The sequence below is a fragment of the Cydia fagiglandana genome, chromosome 10 (genome assembly GCF_963556715.1).
Source record: "Cydia fagiglandana chromosome 10, ilCydFagi1.1, whole genome shotgun sequence".
NCBI lineage: Eukaryota > Metazoa > Arthropoda > Insecta > Lepidoptera > Tortricidae > Cydia > Cydia fagiglandana.
In genome coordinates, this window is record NC_085941.1 from 6352879 (window position 1) to 6375849 (window position 22971).

The window sequence follows — 22971 nt, forward strand, 5'->3', positions numbered from 1 at the left end:
AATTTAGCGCACCCTTAAGCACCCTTCACACACCTGCGTAACGAACGGCCGACCTGTTGGATCGAAATAAGCAGCTGTTCACGCCCTGTAGATTCTATAGATTTTGCTATCGGTTTAATCTTTTTTTTGCGTTAGTTACTGTGGTAAATTGAATTTTTACCGCGTAATTTTAGCGGTAGAGACAAGATTGTTCAGTAGGTAATTGAAGTCTACATTGCTCGAATAGGTACGTGAAGTAAACGAACCAGATAATTTACCCACATTTTTAGTTAAAAGAAAAGGCATGTTGTAAAAATGAAGGGTTGTACCATACCAACTACAATCGGTAGACAAATTAAAATAATCAGCAGACATAACTGTGAAACTCCACATCCTATGAAATTTTGGCGATTTATTACGATTAGGTACATTGTGATCAACTGATCACGCACGTAAAACTTGTTGCACTATTTTAAAAGGCTAACATTAAAATTAAAACCAAAATAAGACGCGATTATAATATATACATGTAAGCATAAAACGGATACTGCATAGCACCTTACCTTGTTAGCGTTGTTATTAACGACTTAAAAAATAATCGAACATTTACTAAACCCAAGATATTAATTATCATGTCCGATCATCATTGCAATGACCATTTACTAGGCATTTATTGTGAGAATTTATGAGTAAGAATATAATTTAACACTATTTTAGTGTTTTATTTAATATTAAGCTTACACGAGCTTTTTAGCGACCGTCTACTATATTTATTATTGACATTATGAGAAAATTGGTAGTATTTAATATTAACTACTTAGATAAAATAACGAAGTAGCACTGTGGTATTATTTATTTCTTGTACAAATGTAAAAATATGATCCGCAACTAACAAATATCTTGGCAGTTCTTATGAATTGATCTGCACTATTTACATTCAATGTCTTTATCTTTAATTATAGATAATGTTACAAATACGTCTGGTAATAACAATAAGTCATAGTAAAAAAACGATCCGTTTAATTTTCGTCTACGAAAAGAAGAGGTCAAAAAACTTTAATCACTTTAGATCTTATCGTCACCAAAAAAAAGGACAACCGAACTGCCATAGAGTTCGGCTGTTTTGTCAAATTTCCAAGCGCAGCGGCCGCCCCATACATTATGTATAGAAACCGGGAATTTCATACATAAAACATTGCTCTGTAGGTTTTTATTTGATTGCCATTCGTAAGCACAACGAGACATTTTTTAATCAGGCGGAAAAAAGCAAACGATCCCGGATTTCGGTGGGAAAGCGTGGGTTTTGGCATCGTTACCATGCAATTGGACAATACCAGGTTTTTGTGTCCATTGTTGGTTTTGGCGGATTCGGCAATATTTTGGAATGGAACTGGATTTTGGTGACGTTCCGCCGCGATTGAGAGGGTTTTTGTTCGGAGTGAGGTGTTGGGTTTGAAAGGTTTTTAGGGCTGTCGATGTGTTGATAGATGTGGACCGTTGATCGCGAACTGGATTCCTGGAAGTCGGCGTGCTTGACAAAGTTTGAGGACTACTTTATACAATTCTCAATTCCTGAGTGAAGCACATACCATTTTCTATCACCATTGTTTAAGAGTATTGAACCAACAGTTTCAACATTCTCGTAAAGCAACTAGCATAGACGTAAAAATACTTAGAACTGAAGAAGTTCACATGAAATTGGAATTGGAACAATACAAAAGGTAATCACGGTTCATATCCCGGTCGATATAAGTCTAGTGAAATTGGAATTGTCCTGATAGAAATGACATATAAGTAAATATATTGTGAGGATTGTGATGCGCAGAGGCACCCATTCGTGTCCTCAGTGGAGCGACAGCGTCCCACGCGCGCAGTCGCGTCACAAACCTCAGCCTCGACACGTGCGCGCGCCCACCACACGCCTACCGACCCACAACATTGCGAAAAAACCAAACTAACTCCTCCAACCTTGAGATTTAATACCTTCGTTAAATTACCTCATGTGGGCTACTTAGGCCGTATCATAAGTTTCCTCCAGTATCTTTTGTTCATTGTATTCAGAGAAATAAAGCTTTTTGCGGAGAGAATTAAATCGGAGGTGATATTGAGACACTGCCGCGTGCTACTTCATACATAATTAGAGAAAAGACTGTAAGTCTTGCGAGCATCGAGATGGGTATAAACTAGCACTTAATTGTGCAGGCGCGGGCGCCGTGCCATGCGCTGTAATGAACCATTCGAATAATCGCAATAATTCCCGTGTCGCGTGTTAGTCGTTAATTAAGCTATTTGTCAGGTGGCACGACAATTTACATTTCTCCCGGGTCCAGGGGATTCTCGGCTCGGGCTCGGAAACGACGTATTATTATCCTTTTAGGGAGGCGGCATCCTCAGAGGCGCTGGCTTCCGAACCTTTTATTGGGACCACCTGTGTTTGTTGGAGACGTCTGAATTGTCCGTAAATAAGGTTAGCGGAATATTCCCCTGTTCGGGCTTAATGCTATTTAGTGGCTATGTTGTTAATTTGCATAGGATAGGGAAGGAATTAGCATTTAACGCGGCCCGCCGCCGCCGCCGTCCGTCTCTCGATTGTATTGCCGCAACGTCAAATTGAATTAGATTTTCGATCGACGAGGCCGGCCGGCGCCCGAGCGCCCGACATAAAACTGGGGCCGGTGGTCAATACATTAACATGTAAGCAAGGAGTACGTCTTGTCGGACAGAGGTATAAAAATGTCTCGCGCAACACAATTCATGGGAACGGGTTCGAGCCACCGACAGCCATCAGCCGGGCCCCGCGCAGGTGAAATGTATTGACAACTGGTCTTCCTTGATGCGTATCGGCGTGATGGTATCGAGGAGGCGGCGTCTCAGACGCTGTGCCCTGGACCAGCATTGTGCAGATCATAGATAACGCTTGTTTATTTAGCGCTAAAATTTATTCAGCAATGAGAGACCATTAAGGTAAGAATTATTAACAGCCGGACAGGTTTATGTTCATAAGCTCTGTAATAGCGTGTTGAGTTATGTTTGTTTTTTCGCGTCCGTTAATGAATTGAACGTTAATATATTTATTAAATTCATGTTCTCGCTACCTAGTATAAGAATGCAATTTACGAGGCGCTGTGAACTCCATACGATGTACGACTACTACTTGCTGCAATATGTTCTCAATGAAATTCATGATTCAAGGTCGGTCAAAATGATAGCCTGCGCGGACAACATTCGATAAATGGTAATAGGCGAACAGGAAACTATGGAAGTCGGGCGACAATATATTAAGGGCACGGCCACTCATTCATAAAGCAATCTCGGTTGTTTATGAATGAAGCTGGCAACGGGCTGGCCATGTAATTATCACAGCTATTGATAGCGCATTTGCATGGTGTCTGGAGCCTAGCATGTGTAAATACTTGAATCTAATCGCGATTGTCTGATTGACGCGAGTGATAAAGTAGTAATGACAAAACACTTACCTAAACGGTTTGCAAAATTGACCTATGTATTGCCAAAACATAAAAGAAATGTTCTTCTGTGATGTTTCTGCATGTCTACAAAGCAAACGAACGCGACATGTAAGCTTGCATTAGTTTATATCATGTAAAATAACCCTTTATACATGAAACAAACTAAGACGTAAGGTAATAAACATAACCATGTTTGCTCCAAGTTATAGATTAGAATTTGAAGTTCACCTGTTCACGCTTAGAAGATCGTTCAGGGTTACAACGTTCGGTATGCCTAAATGGACGTGGGCGTGAATAATAATTACTGGTAGCTTAGCATTTCTTATTAGCCAAATTAAACCTTAAGTCTTGTTGGTCATCATATTGATAATAGCCGTGTCGGTCTTTTTTATATCTATGCCATTTTGAACACCTTACTTTTATGGTTGGTGGTTTCTCATTTACAATCTTATTATAAAACCTTGGTAATTAAGTCATGTTAACATCCATTAAAGTTATGATGATTGTGTTACATACAAACATTCAAGCGCCTTTCAATTAAACTTTAAATTAAAAATTGTATTAACTTTGTAAACTTAAACGTGGTTAATAAAGCGATATATGTCATTATGAAAATAAGGTATTAATGCGATAGAAAATGTTATAGCGGAGTGGACTACTGGTGTTACGCAGAAAGTGGACCCAGTTCAAAGTGCTAGCATGCTTAATACGATTTGGTTAAATTGTATAGTGAAAACATGAAAATTTTGTGATAATGGAAGTGAGAAAAATGAGCCTATAAAATTCACTGAATAATTTCCCAAGTTTTGTTTTCTGGTTATTTAAATGGTTACTACTACGGATATCATAGCGGACGAAGACAATGAAAGTTAACCTTAAAAGTAACATTACGAGTACGTACCTAATAAGAACTTGCGTTTTATGAGTATGTAAGTAGTATAACATGGCTCGGATTTTAAGACAATCTTATCGCGACGTCTCTTATCAAAGATGCCCAAAATTGAATTTTTTGTCAAATGAATCGTTTCATGTTGATAACCGACATGAATTTACTTTTAAAACTATGTTGTAATGAATATATTCTGCGGGGAAAGGGAGGGAAGGATACATTTTCGGTCACTATCATACTTGCTTCTTGTGTATATATTTTATTTTAAGGACGTTCCCTTAAATCGGGATTCCACCAATGTGTGGCACAAGCATTTTTGTACTGAATATGCTTGTACCGCACAGTGCCGCACAATGACGCACACGTCTTTATACGATCAATTCATTATCAGTCACATATAATTTAGTTTGTCTCCATCGCTATCTGTCCATTGTGTTCAACTATTGCGGAAAAAAAGCTGAGTACTTGAATGTTTTATTAATCGTTTGCATAAAATGCCTTGATCGCCTTCTGTTCATAGCGTTCATCACTATCGCATGTGAGAAAGATGAGCTCTTGAGTGTTTTATTTAACTGTATCATCATCATAAACAAGGTAGACACAATTGGGATTCAGTGCGATACGCGTATCGTCAGTTGCGTGTGCCATGCTAGCACCTTGGTAATTATTGTCTAAGCGGCGTTTAAACTAATCGGCGCCGCGCGCGCAAGCCCGATCGCCGCGCCGACGCCAGCTCCTGCGATTACGCGCAATGTTGCCAGCTTTTCTTACAAAAAAAACCAAATAAATCGCAAATACGACTGACAGGACAAGAAATGTCATTTCAATATTTTTAAACTTTTAGTTTCCCTACGTTTTTATAGCTAAATCTGGCGAAATTCCATCCTTCAGAATAACCTAACTGTTAAAATGCAAAATAGCTTTTGACAGAATAATGGACTTTTTGAATTAACCCGAATATCGTTTGGTCTAACTCAAACTACTTTACAATAAGTCATAAAATGTCGTAAACAGTAATCATGGTAACATTAGACGCGTGACAATTTCTGTCTCGTTTACGTCAAAAACAACATTCACTTTGGCGCGATCCTTTATAATTACCTGTTAACTATCAATTGATTAAGCATTGGTTAGGTTGACTGCTGCTGAGGTGTTATAACCGTTGGCTAAGATGGTTTATTAAAATACGATGTTGCCTCGATGTATCACATTATCTATTAGGTACTGAAGGAAGAAGGTTTAGACGATTCTTCAAATACCATAACGTAGCTTACGCATGAAACGTTTCTACATTCTGCACATTTATTAATCGAAGTTTCGAAATTCAGTGCAAATATCTTGCGGACTATGGCAGCCTCAAAATCACTCCGTTAATACTTATATCTCTACTGACATGATCTCAGTTATCAGATCGTTCATCCTTGTCTTTCATACCATTTAAATACAAGGCAACATTCTGATTAAAATGCATGGTTTCTCATTAAAATTCGCGTCCTAAGCTTTCGTCAGCTACTCCATTAAAAAGGGCGATTATAAAATAAAAAGAATCCCTGGTGTGTTCGGACACTTATCGCACAAAGCCATTTACATGCGTCCCGCTATCCGAGGAAGCGACTGGTTCGCACTGAATCATTGCTTTTTTTCCCGTAATCAAGTTTTCGCTTCTGACGAGCTCTCAAAACAAACAAGCCGCTTTGCCAATTTTACATTTACGACCCACTAACCGCCCTTCTACCAATTACACCTCTTATTCCTTTCATATTAAGGAACAAAAGAACGAAGATATGACTTGACTGGCTGCAAAAGGACGTGAGGTTTTCTTTTTGAAGTAGCCAGTTAAAATCGTAATTAAAGTAGTAGCTTCGCAGGCTGTAGTATGATAACGAAGCCTGTTCGATACTTTCACTTTTCCATCATTACTCGGACATCGCAATCGTTTTAATGGCCACGAAGGATCGGCAACCCCCTCTGGTGTAGTATTCTTGATTTACGGTAATGTTGTTAATTCTCAAGTTGCGTAAAAAGTTGTCTTAAGTGTATGTTAAAAATGCACTTCGCTGACTACTATCACGATGATGCTCTCATATTTTGCATGTTTAAAAATTCCGTTAAACCTTTTATTTTGCAGTCTGTCGAGTTTTTAATTTTGTACATATGCGTGTCAATTATCATTTAAAGTACGCCTTCATGCAAAATTTCAAGTCAATCAAATAATTGAATGTCAGTCAGAATTGACTTGCAGGAGCCGGCCCGAGAACCAGAAGTGTGAGCTGCGGATTTCTTAATTCAATTTCATGTGAAACGTGTGGAAATAATCGATTTTGTGACGACACTTGGGCCCGTTATAAGAAACCGTGACCATTTCGCATTCCAACAAGGACAATTTTAATTCTTACGCGGTGCCGTTGTCCTTGGTGCTATAAAAGTAAGATACATAAATCCTTGCTTTTCAGATGGTTTTTTTAGGTCCCTAACTTTGAGAACAGAACCATTAACTAGAAATTAAATATGATATAATATTATTTATGAAATAATTAAATATGAAATATGATCGTAATAATAAATAAATAAAGGAATATTAATGTTAATATTATGGCATGATTATATACGCCTCCTGTTGCGCTACAATGACTGATATTTTTACCTTATTTCTCGTTAAAATTATAATTATAAAAGTTGTAGACCAAAAGTAGGTAAAACAGTTCAGTTTAAGAAGCCGAGTGATATATCCCACTACATAATGCAAGTTGACTTCATTTTACTACGAGTATCCCTATTATAAAAGTACAGTGAGTGCACATTACGTAACATTCTCAAGAGAGCTTGCTGACCTTAATGTCAAAAGGATCCCCCATAAGGAGGCAGTGACGTAGCAAACAAATAAAGGCACGTGGCCGCTCAGGTAGGCAAAAGACGATCTCGGCCAGTTTAAACCTTTTACGACTAATCCAGTCGGCTCACAAATATGGCAACCTGGCCTCTCATAACCTGTTTTTGGGGTTTCCTTCCCTTATCGGATACACCACGTGCTCTTAAAGGTTCAACGCTCTTCTGATTTTAGAAAACGATAACGTTAAATACCTCTACAAACAGCAAAATGTGATGAGTAACTTTAGAAAAAATCGTGCTTGTTTGAGGTTTGATAGACAATGAATTGTTTATAGCAACATATTAGTTGTATGGTTTTTAAATGTCGGAATCCACTTGAGAGATACCTGCCGATGAATGCCATTGTTATCTTTTGCTAAACCAAACCGCTAATTACCTGTGCAAAATGAAATGCAATAATAACAAACGATAGTTAAATCTATTTGAAAATAACCCTAGTAGTATAAACTATTCCGAAGTCACATCATTCTTCAAAATACCTTTCGGATTTCATAATGTCACGTCCATTAAATTTAATGAAGATATTGTGATGTACGATGACGTTGACAATTTATCTCAAATTAAATCTCAATTGATTCATATTAAATTCGCCACACATAATCCTGTTGCAACCGGTGTTTCCTGAAAACTAATAAATGTTAATGGCAGGCATTTAGCCTTGTACCGTCACCGGCAACCTGTCCCATAACCCAGCTGAGTCCATAGCTCATTTCCATAGGAATTGCGCTGTCTCGCCACTGAGCGATAATAGGTAACACCACTGACACCTCGGGCTACAGTGAAAGTGGACTAGCTAAATAGACCAGGGACTTGATGATATAAACGCCATCCCGCTCCAGACCCATTACACGTAGACGCACAGTCAAGCATCGTCGGAAGCTCATTAATGATTTATCTTGTAGGACCTACTCCTCCAGTTTCTCGGTTACATTAAACATTTGCTCGCACGGAGATCTTTTAATAACGATTTTAATATTCTTGTCCGAACGTGCTCATAATGAATGTTAACAAGTTCTTGATACTAATGTGTGGCGGATAATGTTCTACACAGTTCCCGGAGATCGTAGGCTTCCTTAAATATATTATTAACAATGTTCTCCTCGTTATACAAAAAATGTACAGTTTTAATGCGCATTACTATCGCGCATCTGCCAGTTAATGCTGCGACTGAAAATATTGATACGGTCAACTTTAATGGTGATTTACAGAAGCCCGCTAAATGTGATAAAAAATACCTGTACCCTGATGATGATGGCTACTATGAAGTTGTTAAAAAAACTGGTAAAAAGGCTGTATTAACCAATAACATTAAAAGGTCGTAAAGCGCTGATGGCGCTGGCAATACGGGAATCCTCATATTCTTCATATTGTATTATTATTAGTCGGTTATTACGTTTATGCGTTTTCTGGTTTGGGGTTCTCGGAACGGTGACTGTTAGTGTGACGGGCTGAGTTTAACAAGCCAGAGTTGTAATTAAGGTCTGCTTACCGGACATTAATTTTTGGCAATAAAAGACGGGCTCGCGCGCAATGATCGGTACGCACGCGCGATGCGCCGTGGGAAAAGCGGTGGCTTTGTGCTCATTGTAGTCGCAATTAGTTTTTTCGGCAACGCATGTAGCACTTGCCGCTGAAATGTCGCGATGCGTAATGCCTTGTCCTAAATGCTTTCCATTAATTTGTGAGCGCGTACATCACTGGCGCCCTTCGTCGGATTCTCGGCCGTTGACTAATAAATTGGCCGGCATCGTAGCGGCCTACAAAACAATGCTTGTGGAATAAAAATCATTCGTAAGATTTTCCGCTTTCAGATTTTGCTGTTAAGCCAAACAATACTGTGATTGACAAACTGCCTTACTGATTGGAGTGACAGGCCACGCACAACATCAACCGTTGGTGACAGGAACCTGCATTTTGAAATTAATGTTTCTTACATAAGGTCTTTGGGTGCAATAAAAGGATTATGTGAAAATCTGATAACATTTAGGGACGCGAAAAAACTGAAGGACGAAGTCACAGATCACATCACAACAATCTAATGAAACCGTAGGTCAGACATAAAAACTATGGTAATAAACTTTACCTAACTTCCAGTAGACAAGATCGGTACTAAAAACAAACATGGTCATTTATGTTCATAAATAAATGTTTGTATCAACATTTTTTGCAAATCATAAGAGGTAATTCATGTGTGAAGTCTCTGACAGACGTTTTTCATTGTCAGTGAACCGTTTAAAATTTCTCCTCGCGAATTTTATATTTTATTTTTTGACGAGGCGCAATTTAGTTTGTTTCGGTGTTTCTCACGATCTTCGATAATGTCTATTGTCGTGGCTGGGGGTCATAATGTAAAATAGATTTTAGCTTTAGCAATATTGCTTATCTTTGCCGTTAAGCTAAAATGACTGCGCTTATTTTGCTTTACGGTATTTTAAGAATTCAGCCACACACCTCACATTAATTTTGGTCTGATGAACTATTTCTATACATCATTTTGTTGATTTTGTAAGATTGTATTTTTCATCAGTATCTGACTAAATGGCGCAATCGCGTTCGTTTTCCTTTTAAAAGAGCTCAACTATTGCCTAAATAAAATTGCATATACATATGTATCTATTTAGAAACGTATCAAATATCACCTTATGACAAATATTATATGTATGTCATTTTCGTAAATTTTGTAATTGCCACTTACCATCCCTTACCTAATGATACTTTATATGAAAATATTTTTTACACTCTTGTTAACACACATATACGTACGCTTAGCCATGTCATGTCTTGACTTTTTATACTCACCTAACTCGCTTCAAAAATGCTAGACATCATTTAATTGTACCAACTCATCCATACTACAGGCATTTCATACATCCGTCGCACGTTTTCCCAGCGCTAACTAGGCGATCATCTTGTTTATAGAGCTATTAGTTATCGTACCATCGGATTCTGTATCTGATCTCGTGGTCGGCAAAAAGTGCCGGTTTCATCGCCTGTGCAGGCGCAGCATGCAGGGCTGCTATCATTTTAATACTTGTTGCTATTCGGAGGTTTTTGACACAATAATCGTATCATGTAGCCATTTTTCTCCTTTTATAACTTGTTAGATTTTAGAAAAAGATAGACCGTGTTCATACGATTTCCTTTCAGTGTCATCGACGACTGACCCTCCTATATAAATGTCAGTATCTATATGAACTCCAATTTACAGAAAATTTTTGTCTGTTGATGGTCAGCTATCTATAAGACAGTAGCGCAATGAAGAAATTTATAATAAAATTTGATATTGGAATACTCCTTCTAGAAGATAAGTTTAATAATATTAATATTAAAAACTGTGGTATCTGTCTGCATGAATTATGATCATTCAGAATTCAGTCCTCTAAAATTGTATTGCAATGCAAGACTTTTCTATGGAGTCCTCTAAAAATGTATTGCAATGCAAGACTTTTCTATGGATAGTTGGGTTGCGTTAATCGTTTTGTCGGTTGTTGGTGTAACCGGCCCTAAGAGTGCAACAATTAAGCAAGCATTCGCGTCTAGACAGTGATTTAACATCGATGACATCACCTATTTAATCCACTCGATTTGTTTGTCCATTCGCACCCTGAATCGTTAACGTTGCGTTCGATTTCCTGTCGCCTGTTACACATTGACATGTAAACCTCTTACAGCGCTGCTTGATTCATAACTTGATAATTAAATTTGTAGTCACGCTTGTTCGTAATGACACTTAATTTTGACAGATACAGATTGACGTTTTTTTTAAATTTCGGCATCGGGTGAAGTCGGTTGTGTCCGTTACTACTTGTGCACACCGAACTTGTTTTGGAAATCTGGAGCATTTTAATTCATTTATACTTAAATGTCTTAAAAGCCGTTTGGCGTTAAGACCTTCACGTCATTTTATGCCTTAATGTGTTTATCCGGCGTTTTTTGCACTTTAGATAAATCGTCGATCCGTCAATCTTTACTAGTGCAAATATGATTTTCGCTCACCGGATGATTACGTCAGGTATTACTTGGTATTAATGTCTTGGTAATGAGATTATAGAAAGTTACTTAATTATTGTTACATGAGTATTTGAGCGCGTTAAGTCGTATTAATTTTTTTGGTCGCAAATTATCGGATCCTGACTTTCTTTCTCTTTTACACTGTATCTTATACTCATAAGATTTTAAGAGTGATAAATGTTTAGTTTTTTTTTTCAAATCTCAATTTTTTTCTAAAGTCTTTTAATTGGTATATAAACCTAATACCTGGTATATAAACTATATAATTCTCCATTTGCTTTTTATTTTGAATCTAACTAGACAAATAAAAAATTTAATTGAAAAAAGGGCGGGAAACTTCGACCTGTGCGCGCGTGTTTTTTTTACATTTTGCAAAATTTAATTATTTTTGTGTTAATAGTGGTCATCTCAGTGTAAATAGTTTGTAAATATCATTAGTAGTTAGTTTATTATTTTTTGTATATATAAATTCATAATTTAGGTAAGTTTTATTGTACATTTTACACCGCCATGAGCGGTGACGAAGGGGAGCCGCCCGACCCAGGGGGAGGTGGTCCTCCAGTTTCTCATACAATCACGATTGAAAGTCATGCATCTGATCAAGACATGAAAGAATATCACAGTGTGGAAACAGACAGCTCTGTATCTTCTGTGGTTAGGAAACGTAGGACAGCATCAAGGAAGATTTGTCGTCATTGCAACAAAAAAAAGCGACATAACAAAGACAAAAATAGGGATAGGGAATCTATCAAAGATGATTGTGATTGTCAGGGTTCCTCAAACAGTAATCTTAATAGTTTACAGTCTCAAGCTCCACTTACAGCCCGTGCTCCTGCTCCGGCCTCGGTTCCGGCCCCGGCCTCAGCCCCAGCCGCGAATCCTGCTGATATTACCTCCTCTCAGCCCACAGTCACGGTTAGGAACCAATATATTCATACAGATTGTTCACCATACATTGTACATGTACAGAAGCAACAGGAATCTAACAATGATGGCACTTCAATGCATTCAGTTGCTTTTGGCAACTTTTTAAAGCGCAATAATTTTAGAAACATTGTAAATGGCAGTGTTAAACGCATAGGCCGCAATAGAGTCTCTATGTCCTTTTCAAAATATGAGGATGCCAACAATTTTCTGCAAGACAGCCGACTGAATGAGAATAAATATAAAGCATTTATTCCATCCTTTAATGTCATCAGAATGGGTGTAATTAAAGGTGTTCCATCTGAAATGTCGTTAGATGAGGTGAAGGATAACATTAGTGTTCCAGTAGGTTGTGGGGAAGTCCTTAAATTAAGGCGGATTAATTATAAAGTCATGGTGGATGGTTCTCCTGTATGGAAGCCATCGCAAACAGTCATACTAACTTTTGATGGACAGGTTCTACCAAAACGAATTTTTATGTGTTACAACGCTCTTCCAGTAGATTTATATGTTTATCCAACGATTCAATGTTTCAACTGTTCCCGGTATGGTCACACACAGGTGCAGTGTAGATCTAAACCCCGATGTTACAAGTGTGGACAGAGTCACACTGGGTCCTCTTGTACTATTGAAGAGGATTGTGCTTCTTGTTGCGTATGCTCTGGCATTCACTTTGCTACAAATAAAACTCGCTGTCCAGAGTATGAAAGACAGAAAAATATCAAGCTTTCCATGGCTCAAAATGCTATTTCTTATACAGAAGCAACAGAATTGCACCCTCCTGTGACTAAACCGTATGCAGATGTGGTTATGACCACTCCAACATCTCCCCCGACCCAAATAACTAGAAATAATAGTAATCCAGGCACAACTACTCATTCATATAAAAAAACAGTCTTTCTCAAACCTCGCAGTTTGCCAAAATCCCAGAAAGGTTTTGACACTGCCTCACATAACAATTTAGTTAAAGATTACAACTTGCCATCTCCTTCTGGAAATGGTTGTGCCATTGTGCAACAATTTAACAATAAAACTACCAATGACCTTATATTAGAACTTATTCAACTGTTAAGTATTAATTTACATAAAAAACATTCAGAACCGTCCAACGCTGCACCACATTTTATTACTAGTCCTTCTCATGGATCCTCCAACAATGGCCAACAACTCCAAAATCCTTCAGTGGAATTGTCGGAGTATCAACAATAAAAAAAGTGATTTAATCCACTTAATCAAGAAGTATGACCCATTTGTTATTACCCTATCTGAAACATGGCTCAGGTCTGAGTCATGTTTCAGAATTCCTGGCTATGCATGCCTCCGCGAAGACAGGTCGGACGGGCATGGTGGTGTAGCCATCCTTGTAAAAAAATCATATCATTTCTCTCATGTTCCATTATCACCTCATAATAATGAATTTTCCATCATCTCAGCACTTGTAGATAACATTTGTATAGTTTCAGTGTACATACCTCATCCTTCGCTTACCATACTTAGTGAAGTAAGAAATATTATATCAACTCTTCCTACTCCATGTTTGATATTAGGAGATTTTAATTGTCATCACCCTGCTTGGGGGTGTTTCAACTCAAGTACTTTAGGAGAGGAAATAATAGACATAGTTGATTATTATAATTTATGTATATTGAATTCTGGTGTTCCCACACGTCGGTCTGCTCCCAATGAGAATCCTAGTGCATTAGATTTATCAATTTGTAGTTCTTCCATTTCACATTCCTTACTGTGGGAGGTACTTCCACTTTCCTACGGCAGTGATCATTTTCCAATTCTTATTTCTTTTCCTATTAAAAATAAACCAGTACTTAAAAGATCTCCACTGTTAGCATATAAACTTCAAAATGCAGATTGGGATAAGTTTCGCAAACATATGGATGAGAGGTTGAGTGAATTACCTGATGTATCTCGGGAACATTTGTTTAAAACTTCTGATGCTTTTGCTAAGTTTTTAATTGATATAGCTGATGAAGTATTTCCACGTAAGAAGTCCTCTAAATTTAATATTCCCAGTCCTCCATGGTGGGATTCTGAATGTTCAGAAGCTGTTAAAAAGAGAAAACAGAGTGAGTTGACGTATAATAATAATATGAGCGAAGAGAATTTTAATTCCTTATTAGTTACATTAAAAGAAACAAAACAGTTTTTGAAGAAGAAGAAAGTTAACAGTTGGAGAGCCTTTTGTGCATCTTTGAGTCCCAGTACTCACCCGTCAGAAGTTTGGAGAAAAGTTAGAATGTTTAGAGGAGCTTTTGTAGAAAATAACGCCATCAATCTTGAGCCTCCAGTAGCTGAGAAATTTTTAGATAAATTAGCTCCCCCATTTGTCCCATTCCCTGTGTGTCCTGAATCGGCTTCCCCGTCCAATAATGATAACGTGCAGCGTTTTAATAGTCCATTTTCGTTACTGGAGCTAAAGAACGTTTTATCATATGTTATTGATTCTGCACCAGGATGCGATGGTATTCCATATTCATTTTTGAAACATTCTAGTGAAAAGGTTATAGGTTACTTTCTTAATATTATCAACGGGATTTTTATGACAGGTGACATTCCACCAAATTGGAAAATACAGTTGGTGTTACCATTTCTCAAACCGAATAAACCCCGTAATGATTCAAATTCTTATCGTCCAATTGCGTTATCTTCTGTTTTAATTAAGATTTTAGAACATTTAGTTAAAAATAGGTTGGAGTGGTTTATTGAGAGTAAGAAATTATTACCCGATATTCAATATGGTTTTCGCAAAAGCCGAAGCACTTTAGACTGTGTGGGTTTGTTAGTTTCTGATATTCTTTCAGCCTTCTCGAAACGGGAATATGTAGTAGCTTGTTTTATAGATATCAATTCGGCCTATGATAATGTAAATATATCAATTCTTGTAAATAAATTGTTCCTCTTGGGAGTTCCTGAACGCTTGTGTAATATTATTGCTGCTATGTTTTATGAACGGACGATTAGGTTAGATTTAGGTGATAAAGTATTTCACAGGACAGTTTGGAAAGGACTACCACAGGGTTCTGTTCTAAGCCCCTTGCTTTTTAATGTATATACTTACGACCTTAGTTCTAATTTGCCAGATTATATATCAATTTTACAATATGCCGATGACATAGTGCTCTATTCTAGAAATGGATCCGTACAAAAGGCCTGCGAACTTATAAATGCTAGTTTGAAGGAACTAAATGTATATTTAAATAATAATGGGTTAGACCTCTCAGTTCCGAAAACCGCAGCAATTATATTTTCTCCAAGGAAAAAAACGGTTGATGAAAGTTTATCATATGGCGGATCTACAATTTCCTTTCGTCAAGAAGTCAAGTATTTAGGAATGGTTTTGGACTACAATTTGTCAGCCAAGGGTCATTGTAATTATGTTAAAGGTAGATGTGAACGCTCATTAAACATATTGAGATGCTTGGCTGGTGTATGGTGGGGCAGCCATCCTTTCTACTTGAAGCTTATTTATAATGCAGTTATAAGAAGCGTTGTTGATTATGGTTCTTTTCTTTTAACACCAGGTACAGAAGATGCCTTTAAAGTATTCAATGTTATACAAAATAAGTCACTAAGGACTATCCTTGGTGCTATGCGAACCAGTCCGGCTAATGCCATGCAAGTGGAGTGCGTTGACCCTCCTGCACATTTGAGACGTCAATTTTTATCCGACAGATTCATTTTCAGGACTATGCAATTTTCGGTACATCCTCTTATCACAAAATTATCGACTCTTTATGATCATATGCAGTCGTCTCCATATTGGCGTAATAGAACTCCTCCTTGTATAATTAATAGCTACCTTAAATTTTTGTCTATATCTTCTCCCACTGTCAGACATATTAACCTTCCTATATACGAGAAAGATTTTGACTCTCTGATTATTTCTCCGCAAATTTTTCTAGACTCCAATATTTCTAAGGATATAATAAGTGCTCAACCTGTATTTAACAACTTAGTGGGAGAAAATTGGTCTGGTTGGCATCACATATACACAGATGCATCAAAACTTTCTACAAATAGTTGTGTAGGGGTTGGTGTATTTCATCACCAGTATAATGTTGTACAAAAAATTAAACTCCCTCCAGAATCTTCGGTATTTACTGGAGAACTATTTGGTATTTATAAAGCTGTTGAGTATGTTTGCATGTTCAATTTAAATAAATGTGTAATTTTTACTGACTCTAAAAGTTGTCTCCAAATTCTTTTAAAATCTCCTTTCAAAATGACAAACAGTTACCCTTTGTTATATGAAATCCGAGACCTCTTGTTAAAATGCGAAAAGAAAGGGTTTACTATAAATTTTGTATGGGTGCCAAGCCATTGTGGTATTTCCGGAAATGAGAAAGCTGATCGTCTGGCCGTAGATGCTGTTGCTTCTGGTGATATATTTCCATATAAGAATTATTGCCATGATCTTCTGTTGCTCCCCAAAAGATATCTCAGGTTAGCCTGGGAGTTCTTTTGGTTTTGGAGCAGCTTAGAATCTGGAAGTTATTATCTTAAGATTCAAAACGACATCCCTATAAAGCCGTGGTTTTACAATAAAAACTTCAATAGACGCGAAATATCATGTTTAACACGCATGAGACTAGGCCATTCAAGTGCTCCTTCTGATCTTGCTAGATTTAAATTTATTGATGATCCTAAATGTGACTGTGGTGCTGAGGTGGCTGATATTAACCATATATTCTTTTCTTGTCCCTTGTACGATCGTACTGTTTTCATGGAAACTTTACAATCTAAACATATTCCCTTTCCTACAGACATCCCTTCCTTGCTTATTAATCAAGATTTATATAACATCTTAGCATGGTTCATCTCTCATAATAATATAAAAGTATAGTATTAAGTATATTTATAATTATCACATTGTATTCTTATACCTGACCTGACCACTTTTTCCAAATTCCGTTCCTTTATTCCTTTCCGCGTTTAATTTCCTACCCTTTTACTTGACGTTGGCTACGGGCAACACCGCCCTCAAGCCCATATAAAGAAAAAAAAAAAAAGAAAAAAAAATTTAATTCTCTTGGCAAGATTTTATTTGTAATAGACTGTTAAAGATGTCCGAATGTTATAAAATAACTCTGCCTCCATTCGGACACTTTAAAATTTATACCCATGTTTTTATGTTTTACGGCAATCTGGCAACCCTAGCGCGGGTCAATGGCGGAGTCAAACGAAGGTTAAAGCTAATCATGTTTAATCCTATTATTGGTTTTACTTCGACAAAGTCATTTATAACTGTAAACCTGATGATGGTTCGAGATAAACTTGAATCGATTCTCTGAAATAAAGTGTCTCTATCATTCTTCATTTTCCCTACATTTTAATACATCTACAGTTAAGTAAGTAGGTACTACAACACTGTTAGGTACTTAGTAGTATTTGCCAATACCTGACTGTAAATAGTTGTATAAGGATAGCTGTAAATCCATGTAAACAAAATCTTTGATAAGATTATTACATACCTAACGATTGTCGAAATCAATTAGTGGGTAATATAAAGCATGGTGTTGTTGCTTTTCGTGACTTATCATAACTTATTATCTACTATGTATAGGTAATTGCAAAATATTTAGTCTCAATTAAATTTTAACAAAAGCATGCAAGTTTTAACAAATTATATTAATAATTATCAAAATTCGAAATGTTTTACATACAAGGACGAGCTTTCATTCTGGTAAAATGAACTATAACCGAAAACATTACCACGAAATATTCAATATTACATTGTTTCTTACGTATCGTTACTCAAAAAATGGGGTCGTATCCAGCATCAGGCATTCCACCCGATTCCTCGTTCATCATTCTCAAGCTGCTCATTAAAAGTGCATTTGTAATTGTCAATTTGTTGGCCAATCCGAAATTCTGCCCATCAACACATTACATGCATTCTAACCCTTATTACCAAACATTACAATTCATATTCGATCAACGCGGCTCAAGTTAACGTTGTTGTGTGAAATTTTGGGAGTAGAATGTAGTTAATTATGTGATGCATTAATCATTGAAGATGCTGGTTATTGGGTGAAGAGGATGTGCGAAATTATATTGATATGAGGTGTTCTCACCTTGTTGAAAATTTACGGGCGATATAGTATGAACGCGTATGCGAACGATCTTCCTAAGCTGGGGTCGGTTTTGAGAATAAAAGCGCGCCGCGTTAGAAAAACCAGTTCTAAGAATGTCAAGAGGCACAAATGTGGTTTTCAGTAGTCTAAGAACTAAGTGTCAATTTTTTCATCAATCGCGACGCGATTGTACCTCAAATGAGCTGCAAGCGCCTCTCGTGCTGCGTTTTGCCGACACTTGTCCGGAGGACTGTGCTTCCGTAGGAACTTTTAAATGCCCTCTTCTCTGTCTCTGTAACTAGCAGGTGAATTACAACGAGGAGCATTAGTTGTAAGAGTAGAAAGATTAATCGTCCTTTTATGAAATTAGTATTTTAGCGGCCTGCCAATAATGTAACGCATTTAAGAAACAATCTTGATATTATATTATTATAATCACCCAAAGTTTAGTTCATTTGAAGTCTTAAGGTGTTCTAGATAGAAATCTTGCAGTGGACCTATTAGGAATTTAGTATTCCTCGGTGTTATTATGAGTGTGACATATTGCAGTTGTTCTTATAATAAGTCTTTAGGTTTTCCAATTTGCTGTAACTGTATTGATGGACAGAGTTATCTTACATTTGATCAAATGTTGCTTCACATCCGCATCAAATTTGATATTTGATTGACCCGTGATCTTAGACCTCCATGAACAAATGTCGAAAACTTCTCACTTTGCACTTCCCACGCTTTTGATTCATAAAGAGTATTATTAGTTCTGGTTAAAACAGCAAAAAATTACACTCTCGTAAATCATACATATTTAATGTACAACAATCCGTGTGGTTTCATATTATTATGTACGATTTCGTTAAAACCAATTCGATCGCATGAACGAGTGGCCGCGGTGGTTCTTAATCTTATACCTAGTTATAGTTTACTTCCGTTTTATTCTAATTATTTTATTTTTGCAGTTTAAGATTTCTTAATCCAAATTGTGTATTGACACATGCTTCACAGTATTAAACACACAACTGTAACCATCGTACATGAACCAAGCAACAATGAAACCATCGTGTATAACCATCGTGTATACTAGACTAAAGTAGAATGGTTACCAAAGATCGCTATCTCTAGATCTCCACTAGTGGGCGATAGGCGACCGAACGCTCATTACATAATCGAAAAGCGAATTCTAACCAACATAACTCTGCGTTCAGAAATAAACAAACACTGTCGACTAGACCTGTATTGCCCACGCACTAAGGTTTGCATTCTGGTTTACATCAATTTGAACATCAAAGATCGAGCTACCGTAGTTTTGTCAATTGTCCGTGTCAAATTGCTCTTTATCAATTTGCTGTCCCAGAGCGCTTAAAACTTGAAGCTTAAGATTGAATTTTGGATGTGTTGGGATCTGCTTATGTTTGTGTTAGGAGGCGGTGTAGGCGTTCGGGCGCCAGTGGGTGTGATAATTCCTCATGCACACACAAAGAGTGCCGTGAGATAGTGATATGCTCCCGAAACGTGCAGAGGTTTGCTTACGAATTAGCCGCGTGGGAGAGGTAAAAGGTCACAAATTTAAGGGTAACTTTAACTACTGGACGTTAAAGCTGTAAAGGCATTATCGTGAATGGGCCTAGGTTTTTGCCTTGAGCGTTTATGACGCCGACCGCGAGTCGGACATGTAATCGCACGTGGGCGGGAAGAAAGTTTTGTTTTACGATGGAATCATGCAGATTCGCAGGTTGGAGAGATAAATTTTATTTAACCAACTCGTAACATCAATTCTTTATCGTATCTGGTACTGTGACGTCCGGGAAGTACTTGCAGTCAATGATAAATCTGATTTTAAAAATATACTTGGTAAACAATAAACATGTTCGTCGATGGTAGGTAGTGAATTCTACAACTTTCATAATGCCACTGCATGATGATCGCGACTATTGGGTGTGATATGTATATTCTAGGGCTTTCTTTTTCATGTTTTCTTATTTGATGGAGTTATTAACAGTACTTTTTTTCCATTCACAGGCATACGAACTGTCAACCCTGACGGGCACACAAGTGATGCTACTAGTGGCCTCAGAAACGGGGCATGTGTACACGTTTGCGACGCGGAAACTGCAGCCCATGATCACCTCGGATTCGGGCAAGCGGCTCATCCAGACGTGTCTCAACTCGCCCGACCCGCCCACCACCAGCGAGCAGCGCATGGCAGCCACCGGCTTCGAGGAAACCGAGCTCACCTATAACGTAGATAACGAGGACATGAAGGTGAGGCAACTGACATACCCGTCGTCTATCCAGTACCCCATAGAGCACCACCCGGGGCTAGCGCCGTCGCCGCTACAGCAGTACCACCAGCACCCCCCTTGTCCGTCCCCCCTCCCCATAGGCTCCCTCGGGCAACCCTACTCCCACGCCCATCTATCACATCCCCACATGTCTCATCATCCTCAACGGTAGTTCAGATGGCACTCTTGTTAAGCCCAGTTTAGCGAATTGACTTGCAGTTCGTCGTCATAGTCACGTTCTTAAGTTAATTAGATTAGCGAATTTTTATAGAGTATTTGTAAATAATTGAAGTTTGATTTGAGAGGGTCCGAAATTGCAATGTGCTTTGATGCAAGTATTCCTGGAATATGTCGGGTGTAAGTGATTGCAAATGGTAATTGACAGGTCGCAACTGATCGCAAGATACGGGCGTCGCGGACGTGTAAAATGAGTTATGAGCTGCCACACTTTCTCGCTTCTGTTGAAAAATGTTTTACGGCAAGGGACCGATCGTGACGCTGCCAAAGCTGCCTGTATCAATACTGATTGATTGATTTCAATCCTGTCAAAAAACAAACAATAATTCCACGGCAATATGAGTCAGATGCTCATTTTAAGCTCGCATGAGGCGATTAGATGCTGTAATGGATCTCGCATCGCTCATTGAATTAATCACCCTAAAAATCCTATCAACGAAATTGATGAACGGTGTCGAAACGCATAGTGTAATATTCGGTAGTAAAATAATCAGATTCAAAATCCGATTATAATTAACGCTCTCGACCGGTTTATACGGTTTTGTGACGCCTCGGATCGGAAATGGGAGCGGTGGTGCGCCACTACCGATTCATTATGATCGATGAATCGGCCTTTCATTTACTGTCAATAAAAAAACATTCGAAGCTTTAATAATCGCGATTATTCTTGAAATTGGAGGAAGTGCGTTCTAAAAATAAAGCAGTTACATGTGTCAGCGTCCAATGAAGGTACGCCCCGAACATTTCTTTTATGTAATTACTTGAGGACAGGACAAATTCTCGACACCGCTCTAGCGTGGTGTCAGTAACTAGAGACAGTTTCCAATTATCAAGGGAGCGCGCTGTCGCCGCCGGTCCCTCGTGATCCGGATTATCAAGAAACTTAATTGAAAATTACTTTCGGACACCGCGAGTGATTCTTATAAATTCCCCTGTCAAACTTGACCTAGTGGTGTATCCCGGTAGCTTTCACATTTCGTGCCGACGCTATTCAATTTGAACCTAATACAATATTGGTGTAATCATCATTAATTTAACTGTTTTCATTATGTGCCGCAAACAGTTAATCAATGAAACGCGTAGCTCAAACACGGGCCAAATACGGCGTAGTAGCGCCATTCAGCGCTCGATTCATCCATTAACGCCGAACACACCTTGTGTTGCTAATCGGACACTATTTATTCATCGATTTGTACTCAGTAGCCGCTCTCGCTGCGTCGCATCGATTGCAGCGAACGATTAATTCCCGCTCTCATTTGCATACCGTTTTAATTTCGAACCCATCCGGCGCCCACTGCGCCTTCACCCCGACCTCGAATATCGCTTGTCAGCTCTGATATGTTGAAATCGATTACGTCGATTCACTCGTTTCGCGTTCGCGTCGATAAAAATCTCTCCCCCGGTAGGTCCATCTCTTGACGTACGGAAATAATACGTCCGCGACGATATCCATCGTTATTGTTCATGGGGCGTCGATAAGCAGATTCGATTGAAATATTCACGCGGTAATTACGATTCCAAGCGATAACTGCTCCGCTCTTTAGATCTTTATCCGCTCTGTTTTTGTGTTCTATTCGTTCCACATCTCAATTCGTGACTCGGGTGAAGGCGTGCTCATGTTTGATATATTCTTTATATTCAAAAGCCGCGTCTAGTTGGACGTCTAGATACAGTTTCACCTGCCATATCGCTCGTAAATATAATGCTTTACGTATTCGCAGCATGCGGCTATGAGGGCGTTTGCTTCGAGCACGTGAAACTCGCGATATTGCGGTCGTAGGATGCAGATGCTCCGGCGCATGAATTAGCGGTGTGTGCAGAAGTCGGTCAGTGCCCCCGCGTATCCCTAATCGAGCGTCGGTTTCGTAACGCTGGGCCACTCGAGATTTCGCTTTCGGCGTAGTCCGGTGTGGAATCCGCGGTGAATTCTTCAGTTCTATTTTAGAAACGGATCAAAAAACGACAGAGGAGATCCCGACACGAGTCGTAAATTCCTTCTCTTTTTTAGATAAGCGCTCCTGAGGCTGACTCACGTCACCTATAACGTATTCCGCGTACGCGTGTCTATCCCGCCTGTGTAATCGCTCGTTAGTCGTCTCGCGCCTCCTTTATTAACTTATCAATACCATTGTTTTGATAAACGCCGGGACGATTTGCTGACTCATTGCATTGTGCTCTAATGTTCCTACATAATTGTCCGGCTGTAAGCC

At 38.4% G+C, this 22971-nt stretch overlaps 1 protein-coding gene and 1 long non-coding RNA gene across 3 annotated transcripts in view; one reads left to right on the top strand and one right to left on the bottom strand.

The window, feature by feature from the left end:
• LOC134668107 (serum response factor homolog) overlaps nt 1-22971 on the top strand; it is a 292300-nt gene that overhangs the window by 15034 nt on the left and 254295 nt on the right. For both annotated transcript variants that reach the window (XM_063525602.1, XM_063525603.1), the window contains exon 2: nt 20262-20504. In XM_063525602.1, the coding sequence (XP_063381672.1) occupies nt 20262-20504 (243 nt within the window). The remainder of the gene's footprint in view (nt 1-20261; nt 20505-22971) is intronic.
• Nucleotides 13782-15448, bottom strand: LOC134668167 (uncharacterized). Its single transcript, XR_010098718.1, has 2 exons — nt 14384-15448; nt 13782-14219 (listed from the first exon to the last, which is right to left on the bottom strand). It is a non-coding gene; the product is annotated as an uncharacterized LOC134668167 (long non-coding RNA).